We start from the raw sequence: 14,677 nt of genomic DNA on the forward strand, positions 1-14,677 counted from the left end.
GGAAAACGCAGGGTAATCTGACAGAGACTAGGGTCGCTGTATTGTCAATTTGTTGTCTGCTGTACTTAAACGTATACATGATACTGCAACAAAATCTCCCCCACGGGGAAAATAAAGTCAGAAAAAAGCAAATTGTGTGTGTAATGTACAGATCTGTAACAAAGGCTCACACACATGGCTATGAACATTGCCACACTTTCCACACATTCCCAGCTTGGCGTTCCTGTCATGGTCTCCCGTATCCCGAAGCCAGCCGATCACATTTCCCACAATTCCCACTCCACCCGTGCCAAGCAGCTGTAGCAAACACTAACTACTAGCGGTAAATGTAGTGCAGTAGCTATGCCCGCCATGAAACCGCAGGTCACAAACAAATCAATCCACAGCATAATCACCTTCATATACTGCTCCTAGGTGTGGAGGCAATGCACTTTTATGTGGATTATTAGATCATCAAGATTATTGTCCCCTTAGTGGCTGTACGTGTCATGTGGGGGGGGGGGTAGAAGAGAGGCTTGGAGAGGGGAGAGGAGAGAAGATGAGTGAAGCGAGGAGAGGAGAGGGATGTTTTTGAGTATCAATGTATGTGGTTTGTTTAGTATTCAGTTCAGTGTTAATCCGTCTTAATTGAAAAGATAACTGAAATTAATTTGGAGAGATAAAGTTCTGCAATGTCGTCAAACAGCTCTTGTAACCTTTCCTTGCCCCTTCTCTCCTCTCTGCCTTTCTTTTTCTCTCTCCCTGACTGTTTTCCCTTCACCTTCACTCTCCATCTCCCTATTATCTCTTTCATTCCCTTCTCACTCCCTTTCTGCCTTTTCCTCTCTCTCTCTGTTTCTGTCTCTCCCTCTGTGTGGGGATGCTATCTAAGGTTTGTGTGTAGAAGGTTCAGGTCAAGAACAGAGCGAAGCCTTTAAAGGAGAAAGGCACTTGTAAATCTGGGCCAGCAGCTCTTTATAGCAGGAAATATGAACACTATTTATACTGAACAAAAATATAAATGCAACATGTAAAGTGTTGGTCCCATATTTCATGAGCTGAAATTAAAGATCCCAAAAATTTAGCATACACACAGAAATGTTATTTTTCTCACATTTTGTGCACAAATTTGTTTAGGATCTAAGACACGCGCACACACGCAATCACACACATACACACTCAAACACACAAACACACAACTCCAAATATTCACCAGTTGGTTGTTAAGGACATATAAATGTTTCTATGGTTAATGATCTCCTGTGAACCACTACCGAGATCTAGGATCATTATAACTCCCTGATGACTGGTTGGAACTCTCCTTTCTCTCTGCTCATTGGCCGCCTGATGGTTCCAGAAGGCCCTGTTGTGAAACAGTGGGGGAAGGCTATGTCTGTAACACCAGCGGGGGAAGGTTAGGATTGTAACTCCTGGAGGGCGAGACTGCTGGAAAAACAGTTTGAAGTTCTTGTCTGTCTCATCTCCCTGGAAATCACTGAGTGCACATGATTATAATTTACATTTTGAGGTTTCATTTCTAATTGTGTTTTTATTTTTTTATTTTAACGGGTAGATCAGCTTAAATATTGCAGATAGATTGTGGATTCTATCAATATAATTGTCTGCATCATTTCCATTCCCCCATATATAAATGTTCTTATTTTTTAAATATATTTTCCTTTATTATTATTTTCCCCTAAGCCTACCACCCCTCCCCTAAATGGTTTAATTTGTTATCAGTTTGATTTATTAGTTTGACTAGTAGTTTTCAAACTCAACAGTTTTTTACAATTGATGACAGCAAGTGTCTATTTTCTTCAATGTAGCCCATCTCTGTGCCGCTGAGGCATTTGCTTGGGAAGCCAACACGTCTTCAAGCAAGGTTACTGACCTTTTTCACCGCTATTTCTCTCTCTTTCTCTGTCTGATTAATCATCAGATTCGTCGTCAGGGTGGGATCCAGCTGCTGGTAGACCTGTTGGACCACCGTATGAGTGAGGTCCACCGCAGTGCCTGTGGAGCCCTGAGGAACCTGGTCTACGGCAAGGCCAACGACGACAACAAGATCACCCTGAAGAACTGTGGGGGCATACCTGCCCTGGTCCGCCTGCTACGCAAGACGGGAGATGTGGAGATACGAGAACTGGTCACAGGTACAGGACACATATGACACACACACTGACACCTCTAAATTCCAGAAGACAGTGATAACTGTTTCCAATGGTTTAATTACTCATAAGTCCAGACTTATTCACTAGCAGGGAAACATAGCTGCTCAGTAGAGAAAACAATTTGAAGGAAAGCAGGATCAGTGAATTCAACGGTTTCAAGTAACACCTCTAGCATTCTGTCCAAATACTCAGACTGTCATTGTACACGAACAGACAAAGTCTCAACTGTCTTTGAGAGCACACACTGAAATATTAACACAAACCACAGTGCTTCTCTATGTGACGCTGGGAACAAACTCCCTCACTAGTCAACAAATATGAGAAACAAACAACTCCCACACACTGAACACACATCTGTTTCCCTTCTTTCAGTCTTTTCTGGGGATTTTTCTATCTGCCAGATATGAGTTTTTTGGCCTTGGTACCTCTGTGAGATAGCAGTTTTTATAACAGTCATGTTTCTTTAGCCCCTTAGGTGAGAGCAGTGAGAACATCGGTGTGTGTGTTGGTTTGGTGTGGAGCAATAGAACCTTTGTTAAAACTTCTTATGGCTTGGGGGCAGTATTGAGTAGCTTTGATGAATAAGGTGCCCAGAGTAAACTGCCTGCTACTCAGGCCCAGAAGCTAAGATATGCATATTATTAGTAGATTTGGATAGAAAACACATTTCTAAAACTGTTTGAAGGATGTCAGTGAGTATAATAGAACTCATATGGCAGGCAAAAACCTGAGAAGAAATCCAACCAGGAAGTGGGAAATCTGAGGTTTGTAGTTTTTCAAGTGATCGCCTACCCAAGACACAGTGTAAATTTGGTCCATTTGCACTTCCTAAAGCTTCCACTAGATGTCAACAGTCTTTAGAACCTTGTTTGAGGCTTCTACTGTGGAGGAGGAGAGAATGAGAGCTGATTGAGTAAGAAGTCTGGTAGAGTGCCATGAGCTCATTCAAGCTCGCTCCGTGAGAGGTAGCTGTGTTCCATTGTATTTCTAAAGACAAAGGAATTCTCCGGTTGAAACATTATTTAAGATTTATGTTAAAAACATCCAAAAGATTGATTCTATACATCGTTTGACATGTTTCTAAGAACTCTAATGGAAATTTTTGACTTCCTGTCTGGCCTGCGCATCGTGAATTTGGATGTGTGAACTAAAGGCGAGAACAAAAAAGAGGTATTTGGACAGAAATGATGGACATTATCGAACAAAACAAACATTTATTGTGGAACTGGGATTCCTGGGAGTGCATTCCGAAGAAGATCATCAAAGGTAAGTGAATATTTATAATGCTATTTCTGACTTCTGTTGACTCCACAACATGGCTGATATCTGTATGGCTTGTTTTGGTCTCTGAGCGCTGTACTCAGATTATAGCATGGTGTGCTTTTTCGGTAAAGTTTTTTTGAAATCTGACACAGTGGTTGCATTTAGGAGAAGTTTATCTAAAGTTCCATGCATAACACTTGTATCTTTTGTCAATGTTTTTTATGAATATTTCTGTAAATTGATGTGGCTCTCTGCAAAATCACCGGATGTTTTGGAAGCAAAACATTACTGAACGTAACGCGCCAATGTAAACTGAGATTTTTGGATATAAATATGAACTTTATCGAACAAAACATACATGTATTGTGTCACATGAAGCCCTATGAGTGTCATCTGATGAAGATCATCAAAGGTTAGTGATTAATTTGATCTATATTTCTGCTTTTTGTGACTTCTCTCTTTGGCTGGAAAAATGGCTGTTTTTTTCTGTGACTAGGTACTGACCTAACATAATCAGATTGTGTGCTTTCGTCGTAAAGCCTTTTTGAAATCGGACAATGTGGTGGGATTACCAACACATTGAAAACAACTATCTTGAAAATGGTATAAAAAACTTGTATGTTTGAGGAATTTTAATTATGAGATTTCTGTTGTTTTGAATTTGGCGCCCTGCACTTTCATGGGCTGTTCCCGTTAATGGGATCTCAGCCATAAGAAGTTTAAGGCTTCTAAGACAGGCTAGCCAAGGAGAAATCCTGAAAGACTATTTTACATCAGGCTATATCAACATCTGGGGACCTTAATCCAAGCTTTCTTGTGTGTGTGTGTGTGTGTGTGTTTTTGTCTGTGAACGTTCATGCGTGTTTATCTCTGATGGGAGGGGCCAGATACACTTGGTCCCAGCCCATCTGTGACTAGTGATTAGCCTTGTGAATGGGCATTAAGAAGCCTATCAGCTAATCCGATGGACGGGTACCCCTGCCTAAATTGGCCGCCCTTTGGGCTGGCAGGCAGTATGTGACAGAGCCAGAATAGACTCTATTGTAAAGGCCTTCAAACCACTGAGGGGAGAAATGAGGCCTCTTGAAATAGCATTTAAGACATGAGGACTTGTGTTAACTCCCAGTGCTAAAGCCTAGGCTAACAGTGGGCTAACATGGTCTTTGAGTGTCACTGATAACCTGTGTTCGATACCCAGTCAATCACATTTTTCTTACACAGTGAAACGGTGTTTAAACTGTAATTCAGGAGTAATCATTTCCTCTTCTCCCTTTCCGTGGAGAGAGCTTGTTCAGAGATAAACACACACAGACACACATACACGAACACACACACAGGCACACAGACACACATACACGAACACACACAGGCACACAGACACACATACACGAACACACACACAGGCACACAGACACACTGACACGAAAACAAAGGCACAAATACAGACAGAGGCTGCTTTTGTAGCGTTATTTTGTTCAGAGATAAGGGAAGTGAGAGGAAGCGTGACCCTCATGTCCAGTTTGACCCCTGACTCCTCCCTCACAGCAACAACGCTCATCTCTCGGTCAGACAGTCTCCACGGAGACTGAGGACACAGAGGGCCAAAAACAATGTTTGTGTGCGAATACCTATACTAGCATCCTAAATAGTAGGCTGTTTTAATGTGCAAAGAATAGTATGTGACATTTCAAAAATCAAGTATGCTTTAAATGCCCGGATGTCATACCTGTTTTGGCTTCTTATGAAGTATGAATGGACTGTAAAGTTTTGCATTCAAAATGGATGAAAGGAGGGCTTTGAGATTTGATAGCTCTCTGAAAGTAAACAAAAACAAAGGAAAGATGGCAAAGAAGATGAGCAAAGTGTCTCCTGCAGTGTTCAAATGTAACTAGTATTTTCTTGGCCTCAAAATGATCACGGTTATTTAATCGTATATCTTTGAAAAGATAGTTATTTGCAGCCTGCCGTGCCTTTACTTTAGCTAAATACGATAGCTAATGTTAGCTACGTGCTTCAGTAGGACTTGATGTTATCTGGATACCTGATAAACTTGATGTTGTTGAGCGACAACTTCATATTTAACTTAGATAGCCAGTGATATTCATGATATTCCACAATAGTTTTACTCAACATTGTTCTTTTTTTTGCGTAGTTTGAAACTTATTTTTTTACTTATTTTGCACACAATGTTGCTGCTACCATCTCTTATGACCGAAAATGACTTCTGGACAGCTTTTTCTTTTAATGGGTCCCGGCGAGAAGGATATACTGCTTTCCCGGCAACAGGCCCAAATCCCTGTCATTTGCGTGATGAAAAGATGCAAGAAAAGGGGGCGCAGGTTGGGATGCCTTCTGAGAATCCGTGGGCGAGCGAGTAAACTCCCATTGCCATCCATTCTACTGGCTAACATGCAATCATTGTAAAATAAAATTGGATGACCTACAATTACAATTATCCCCTCTCTCTCTCTCTCTCTCTCTCTCTCTCTCTCTCTCTCTCTCTCTCTCTCTCTCTCTCTCTCTCTCTCTCTCTCTCTCTCTCTCTCTCTCTCTCTCTCTCTCTCTCTCTCTCTCTGGGGCTCTGTGGGGTGTGTTTGTGTTTGTGAACAGAGCCGGTGATGGCTTTGTTATGGAAGGTTTGGGAATCGCTTCCTTTTTGGTGGTTGTAGAATTTAACGTCTCTTTTCTGGATTTTAATAATTAGTGGGTATCGGCCTAATTCTGCTCTGCATGCATTATTTGGTGTTCTACGTTGTACATGGAGGATATTTTTGCAGAATTCTGCATGCAGAGTCTCAATTTGGTGTTTTTCCCATTTTGTGAAGTCTTGGTTGGTGAGCTGACCCCAAACCTCACAATCATAAAGGGCAATGGGCTCTATGACTGATTCAAGTATTTTTAGCCAGGTCCTCCTCATTGTCTCTCTACCCCTCTATCTCTCTTTCTCTACCACTCTCTCACTCCTCTCTGTCTCTCTTTCCCTCTCCTGCCCTCTCACTGTCTCTCTACCCCCCTCTCTCTCTCTCTCTCTCTCTCCTCTCTCCTGCTCTCTCTCACTCTCTCTCTCCTCTCTCTCTCTCTCTCTCTCTCTCTCTCTCTCTCTCTCTCTCTCTCTCTCTCTCTCTCTCTCTCTCTCTCTCTCTCTCTCTCTCTCTCTCTCTCTCTCTCTCTCTCTCTCTCTCTCTCTCTCTCTCTCTCTCTCTCTCTCTCTCTCTGCTCTCTCTCTCTCTCCCCCTCTCTCTCTTGCTCTCTCTCTCTCTCCTCTTCCTGGCTAACTCTGAAGCAGTGTTATGCATGGCCAGTCTCTGTGACTCAGGGAGAATTTACTGCTTAAATTTACTGTCTGAGTCTAGGCTGGTGATAGCAGTTTTGCTCACAGAGGATATACAACAGGCATCCAGATATGGGCTACACTATACCCCAGCCCAAGACCCAGTCTCATCCCTGCCCATTTAAATATCTAAAACACAGGCCTAGACCCCACCAGACTGTGGAGGAAATATGATACTTTATACCCAGTGGTTAGTGGTGTGGTCTATGTGAGGTTTAATGTCAGGGAATAGGAGACTGGTGAATCAGACCGGACAGAGATCCTATGGTTGATAAAACATAACCACTTCAGACCCATCGTCTTAACGTATTTGTGAAATGATTTATTTATGAAGTCATGCAATCATCTCTCTCTTTCCTAAAAACTGTCCTCCAACTCTTACAATCCTAGTCCTTAGGGAAACACACACACTAACCACAAGCCAGTGGTCACATGATTGGGTCCCCATGGAAACCTTGTGCCTAGTGATGCGTTTCAGATCTATGTTCTTGTTTCTACGGTCGACAGGAGTGTGTGTGTGTGTGTGTGTGTGTGTGTGTGTGTGTGTGTGTGTGTGTGTGTGTGTGTGTGTGTGTGTGTGTGTGTGTGTGTGTGTGTGTGTGTGTGTGTGTGTGTGTGTGTGTGTGTGTGCGCACAGGAGATTTGAACTTGGCCAAAGTCACAGTGATGGACGGGTTGTCCTTCCTCTAGTCTAGATCAATGAAGAGTCTACCACGGTCTCTATCTTTCTCTCTCTCTCTCCACCTCTCCATCTCTCTCTCTCCATCTCCCTCTCTCTCAATTCAATTCAAGGGTTTAATTGGCATGGGAAACAAATGTTAGATGATAAACAAAAGTTAAATAAACCATAAAAATGAACAGTAAACATTGTACTCACAGAAGTTCCAAAAGAATAAAGATATTCTCTCTCCGTCTCTCTCCGTCTCTCTCCGTCTCTCTCCGTCTCTCTCCGTCTCTCTCCGTCTCTCTCCGTCTCTCTCCGTCTCTCTCTCTCTCTCTCTCTCTCTCTCTCTCTCTCTCTCTCTCTCTCTCTCTCTCTCTCTCTCTCTCTCTCTCTCTCTCTCTCTCTCCTCTCTCTATTGTAACATGTTATAGCATGTCTATGTGGCCTGGTCAACCACTGGTGCTCATCAGGCCTGGTAATCATTATTGCAATCAGAGACCGAGAGAGATTAGAGAGGTTGATGGTACTTGTACTTTGTTGCTGATGAGTCTGAGAAGGAAAACACAGACACTTTTTAAAATAAGGAAGAGCAGCTAATTAATTTTGTTTTCAACGTTAACATATTTTTATGGGGCCACAGTTGTTCAATGATTTACCTAATATCTCTGGTGTGTGAAATAGGCGCGGGGGGGGGGGGTAGCCTACTTTATGATTGTAAAATATATATCTCTGCTTGGGGAGCATGATTGGAGAAGATGAATTCGCCTAAATTACATACCCAAATTTAACTGCCTGTAGCTCAGGCCATGAAGCAAGGATATGCATATTATTGGTACCATTTGAAAGGAAGCACTTTGAAACTTTTTGGAAATGTGAATTGAATGTAGGAGAATATAACACAATAGATCTGGTAGAAGAAAATACAAAGAAAAAACGGGTCTTTTTCTACCACAATCCTTGAAATGCAAGAGAAAGGTCATAGTTATAGCCATCACTGTGGTTGTAATTCCGATAGTGTACACAAGATGGCAGCAGTGTATGTGCAAAGTTTCAGATGGATAACTTGAAAAATGAGTGAAAAACAAGACTTTTCGAGTCAAGTTAACCCTACATTTGGGCAAATCGTGAATGAGACATTCTCATTCATATTCCATTTTTTCTGCAAGAATTTGACAAAGATACAGTCCTTCAAGTGATGCCGGCCTGCGTCATCGGCGTGCCATGAAGGTGTCGCTCTCTAACCAAATATGGTGTCCTATAGGATATACTACACCCCTAATGAAATAGTGAAGTCTTGTTACCTTCTAGGATCCCTGAGGAATACATACGAATGTGATTTGACTCGTTCAAACAACGTTTAGGGTGAGATTTTCACAGATTCCTTTCTTTGCAAATTGAATGACTGGAAATACAAAATCGATCGTGCGTGCTATATGAGCCTTTTTAGGATATGAAAAGTGATTTTATCTAATAAAACGACACTTTGTGTTATCTCTGTATTGTGTAGCAGTGTATAGACTAAAGCTGTATTGTGTAGCAGTGTATAGACTAAAGCTGAATTGTGCAGTTGTAATAAGTGTTCTACTATACTGCATTATCATCTTTGGATGATAAATCAGAGCAATATTTCAGAATGTAAGTGCACATTTCACCTTAGGTTTGATAAATTCACCTCTTATCACGTTGAAAAAAAAGTATTTTGTTGTTAGGAGCTCTCCTCAAACACTAGCATGGCATTTTCGAATTGGACAGCGCAGTTATATTGACAAGAATTTAAGCTTTCAGCCAATATAAGACACTTGTATTTAGCAACATTTGATGTTTCTCTAAAATCTGCGATCTTGACATAATGCATAATTAACAACTGTCCCGTTAACGGAACGCCTATCGCTAATTAAGGCAGTGTAAACCTGTGTTCTGATAGCTAAACTAGGTTGCAAGGTTGAATACACTGAATTGCCACAAGGCTGTGTCATGCCTTGGTCATTGTATCTTGTGTTTTGTTAGTTGTTTGGGTAGGCCAGGGTGTGACATGGGTTTATATGTTGTATTTCGTATTGGGGTTTGTATTAATTGGGAGTGTGTATTATTAGGGGTGTGTCTAGTTAGGCTTGGCTGCCTGAGGCGATTCCTAATTGGAGTCAGCTGATTCTAGTTGTCTCGGATTGGGAACCGTATTTAGGTAGCTTGAGTGCGCGTTGTATTTTGTGGGTGATTGTACCTGTCTTTGTGTTAGTCACCAGATAGGCTGTAATTTGTTTCACTTGTTTGTTGTTTTTGTATTTTCAATTATTTTCATGTACCGCTTTATCTTTATTAAAGGTCATGAGTAACCTACACGCTGCATTTCGGTCTGCCTTTCTACAAACAACAGACGAAGATCATTACAGGCTGCCGGCTAGAGCAGTATGGGTGCTATCTCAATTTGCTTGCCACCTCACCACCATAAACTAAGGGCTGGTGGTCTTTAGGGTCCTTTAATGAACAACTGGAGAATGTGGTTCTACAAGGAATAGAAAAAAGGACATACAGTTGAAGTCGGAAAGTTTACATACATCTCAGCCAAATACATTTAAACTCAGTTTTTCACAATTCCTGACTTTTAATCCTAGTAAAAATAACCTGTCTTAGGTCAGTTAGCATCACCACTTTATTTTAAGAATGTGAAATGTCAGAATAATAGTAGAGAGAATTATTTATTTCCGTTTTTATTTATTTGACTTCTTTCATCACATTTCCAGTGGGTCAGAAGTTAACATACACTCAATTAATATTTGGTAACATTGCCTTTAAAATTGTTTAACTCGGGTCAAATGTTTCGGGTAGCCTTCCACAAGCTTCACACAATATGTTGGGTGAATTTTGTCCCATTCCTCCTGACAGAGCTGGTGTAACTGAGTCAGGTTTGTTGGTCTCCTTGCGCGCACACAATTATTCAGATCTGCCCACAAATTTTCTATAGGATTGAGGTCAGAGCATTGTGATGGCCACTCCAATACCTTGACTTTGTTGTCGTTAAGCGATTTTGCCACAACTTTGGAAGTATGCTTGGGGTCATTGTCCATTTGGAAGACCAATTTGCGACCAAGCTTTAACTTCCTGCCTAATATCTTGAGATGTTGCTTTAATATATCCACATATTTTTCCCTCATCATGATACCATGATACCATCTATTTTGTGAAGTGCACCAGTCCCTTCCGCAGCAAAGCACCCTCACAACATGATGCTGCCACCCCCGTGCTTGACGTTTGGGATGGTGTTCTTCGGCTTACAAGCCTCCCCTTTTTTCCTCCAAACATAACGATGGTCATTATGGCCAAACAGTTCTATTTTTGTTTCATCAGACAAGAGGACATTTCTCCAAAAAATACGATCTTTGTCCCCGTGTGCAGTTGCAAACCGTAGTCTCGCTTTTTTATGGCGGTTTTGGAGCAGTGGCTTCTTCCTTGCTGAGAGGCCTTTTAGGTTATGTTGACATAGGTCTTGGTTTACTGTGGATATAGATACTTTTGGACCTGTTTCCTCCAGTATCATCACAAGGCCCTTTGCTGTTGTTCTGGGATTGATTTGCACTTTTCGCACCAAAGTACATTCATCTCTAGGAGGCAGAACGTCTCTCCTTCCTGAGCGATATGACGGCTGCGTGGTCCCATGGTGTTTATACTTGCGTACTATTGTTTGTACAGATGAATGTGGCACCTTCAGGCGTTTGGAACTTGCTCCCAAGGATGAACCAGACTGAACCAGGTCTTGGCTGATTTCTTTTGATTTTGTCATGACTGAGTTTGAAGGTACGCCTTGTAATACATCCGCAGGTACACCTCCAATTGACTCAAATTATATCAATTACCCTATCAGAAGCTTCTAAAGCCATTACATAATTTTCTGGAATTTTCCAAGTTGTTTAAAGGCACAGTCAACTTAGTGTAAACTTCTGACCCACTGAAATTGTGATACAGTGAATTATAAGTGAAATAATCTGTCTAAACAATTTGGGGGAAAATGACTTGCACAAAGTAGATGTCCTAACCGACTTGCCAAAACTATAGTTTGTTAACAAGAAATTTGTGGAGTGGTTGAAAAACGAGTTTTACGGACTCCAACCTAAGTGTATGTAAACTTCCGACTTCAACTCTATTGTAGGGCACAATAATATGCAATTATGACTACAAGATGCATAATCAGCTTAGTTTACAACAGTATGCAGGGTAAATGTAATGAAATAAGGCTTGTGAATACTGTACTGACTGCTTAAATGGTATGCAGTATGTAATAGGTTACTATTACATCTAACTAGAAGGATAATGCAGTATAGTAGAACACTTATTACAACTGCACAATTCAGCTTTAGTCTATACACTGCTACACAATACAGCTTTAGTCTATACACTGCTACACAATACAGCTTTAGTCTATACACTGCTACACAATACAGCTTTAGTCTATACACTGCTACACAATACAGCTTTAGTCTATACACTGCTACACAATTCAGCTTTAGTCTATACACTGCTACACAATACAGCTTTAGTCTATACACTGCTACACAATTCAGCTTTAGTCTATACACTGCTACACAATTCAGCTTTAGTCTATACACTGCTACACAATTCAGCTTTAGTCTATACACTGCTACACAATTCAGCTTTAGTCTATACACTGCTACACAATACAGCTTTAGTCTATACACTGCTACACAATACAGCTTTAGTCTATACACTGCTACACAATTCAGTTCCAGTATGCTAACATTGGCAGTAAACTATAAAGTGGCCCGCAAGGACGTGTGACCGCTGAAAGCTGTTATAAACTGTGTATTGACCATGAAAATGGCGGACAGGGATAAGCATTCAACTGGACAGAATAGATCTGATTGGAGAAGATGAATTAAACAATGTCTCTCCTCTCCTCTGCTGCTGTGCCAGTTTGGCCTCTGCACCCCCTCTCTTTATCTCTCTATCTTGCTCTCTTTATCTTTCTCTTTATCTGTCTGTCGGTCTGTCTGTCTGTCTGTCTTTCGGTCTGTCGGTCTGGTCTGTCTGTCTGTGAGATGGTTAGCCAGACCCGGAGGGAGCACTAATTAGCATGTTTGGAATGTTAATGAGGGGTGCGTGTCACCGTCCACCAATAGGATGCCAGCCCTCCTCTCACCCGTCAGAGAGAAGACATCTGTTCCACCATCTGACTGCAGCCTACCTCCCGCAGGCTAAGAGTGTTGTTGTTAGTATGTGTGTGTGTGTGCTTATATGTAGGGTGGGTTGAGTCAGTGTGTGTTTTTGGAGGGAGTGGACAGAGAGATAGAGAGGCCTAAGGTCCTGACAAAATGTCAAACAATTAGAGAGTGTCATTTCCCCAAAATTCTAACCGTTATTCAAAGTTTCATAGACCTCTCTGGTGAGAATAGTCTACCCATCCTGTTGGGGTAGGACGCAGAGAGCTGTGGTTTGGCAACACACTACATTGCTGCCTGCTATGAGGGACGGTGTCTGACAGACCAATCAACATGTCCAACCTGCCATTGTTATTGTTCATTGTATGGTTATTTTGACCCTTGATTATTGTGGTTACTGATTGTCCCGTTGACAATATTGATTCATATAATTCTTATGTTAATGACATCTTAGTTGATCGATGTGGTCCTCTGGCCTGTCCCACAGCCTAATAGATACATCATAGCTGAGGGGAGACAGGAGCCACCAATCCTTTGTTATTCTATTCTATTGTCAGACTTACCAACAGATGGGAATGGTCCTCAAACTGTTTTTAAACAAGCTTAATGTTCATTCAGTCTTGGTCTTGATGGAAACTAAACCTCAGTCAAGACGCTGTTGATTGTGTAATTGAGTGTTCTTTGTGCACAGAGCAGTGCTTTCATATTAAATTGGCCATAAAAACCCTTATTTCGCTCTTGTCGCATCCACTTTCTGCCTTCCTTCCTCCTCTCAGGAAAGCTGTGTAAACTACACATTTTTAATTCAGTGAAATAAATCTCCTGTCTTTGTGTTGGGTTCTAATCTTAATTAGTGACACAAGTGTCTCTCCAATTTAAGCTGCTCGACCCCACATACCGTCACAGAGAGAGAGGGAGCCAGGGAGGGCTTCAAGTTTAAAGCTGGGTTGTTTGCATGGAAAGAGACAGAATAACAATGGCTGCATCATATGATTAACTGTTGCTAAGAGACAGATGTCAGATGGTTCTGAGCATGTACGTTTAATGACGGCTGTTCCTCCTCAAAGACAGTATGTTCTTTATCTGTATTTTAATCCAGCTGTATGTGTGTGTGTGTCCTCAGGTGTGTTGTGGAACCTGTCATCGTGTGACGCCCTGAAGATGCCAATCATCCAGGATGCGTTGGCCGTTCTGACCAATAGCGTCATCATCCCCCACTCGTCCTCCTGGGACTCCTCCCACAATCTCCATGACGACCGCAAGCAACACACACACACCTCCCAGGTGCTCCGCAATGCCACCGGCTGCCTCAGGTGAGTCACACACATGCAGACACGCACACACAGTAACGGCACCGACTGCCTCGTGAGTGCACCTGTCCTTGTGCCTTCACACACCTCGTTTTGCGTGAGGAACATAATTCCAGTTGGAATTCCAGCCTTGTGGTTTGTTGGCGCTGAAGTCTTTTTCTGTGTTTTGGAGTTTAAACCAGCACCACACACACACACCCCTGTCTCCCCTCCATCTCCCTCTAACCTTATGAGAAACCATACAGTATGGTTGAAATGGACTCATTATTTCTGTGTTAATAGTATGGATTCATTAATACACTGCAGTGTGTGTAATAGAGGAGAATGATTCATGTCATCATGTTTAATGACATTTCGACGCAGTGTGAAAACTTCGCAGCGGGTGTGTGTGTGCTGTGTGGTACTGGTATGATTAAGGCATATGTTTCTGATCCAAGGGTCTATAGAAATACAAAGCACAGCCTCACTTAAGACGTTCTCTCTCTCTCTCTCTCTCTCTCTCTCTCTCTCTCTCTCTCTCTCTCTCTCTCTCTCTCTCTCCTTATCTCTCTCTCTCCTTCTTGTGCTCTCACTCTGGGAGGTATCCATAGCAACAGTTGCAGGCCAAAACTTGGGGGTTGTGCATGTGCAGTGCGTGTGCGCATATGTGTGTGTGTGTGTCCTTCATTGTGTGTGAAAAACTCCGGAGGTAGTGGCGCTACAACATACTGTGTGTGTGTCCTTCATTGTGTGTGAGAAACTCCGGAGGTAGTGGCTCTACAACATACTGTGTGTGTGTCCTTCATTGT

At 42.0% G+C, this 14,677-nt stretch overlaps 1 protein-coding gene across 1 annotated transcript in view; it reads left to right on the forward strand.

The window, feature by feature from the left end:
- ctnnd2a (catenin (cadherin-associated protein), delta 2a) overlaps window positions 1–14,677 on the forward strand; it is a 439,609-nt gene that overhangs the window by 342,317 nt on the left and 82,615 nt on the right. The window contains exons 14-15 of the mRNA XM_046292625.1: window positions 1,919–2,132; window positions 13,703–13,892. Of these exons, the coding sequence (XP_046148581.1) occupies window positions 1,919–2,132; window positions 13,703–13,892 (404 nt within the window). The remainder of the gene's footprint in view (window positions 1–1,918; window positions 2,133–13,702; window positions 13,893–14,677) is intronic.

The sequence above is a fragment of the Oncorhynchus gorbuscha genome, linkage group LG12, assembly GCF_021184085.1.
Source record: "Oncorhynchus gorbuscha isolate QuinsamMale2020 ecotype Even-year linkage group LG12, OgorEven_v1.0, whole genome shotgun sequence".
NCBI classification, from domain to species: domain Eukaryota; kingdom Metazoa; phylum Chordata; class Actinopteri; order Salmoniformes; family Salmonidae; genus Oncorhynchus; species Oncorhynchus gorbuscha.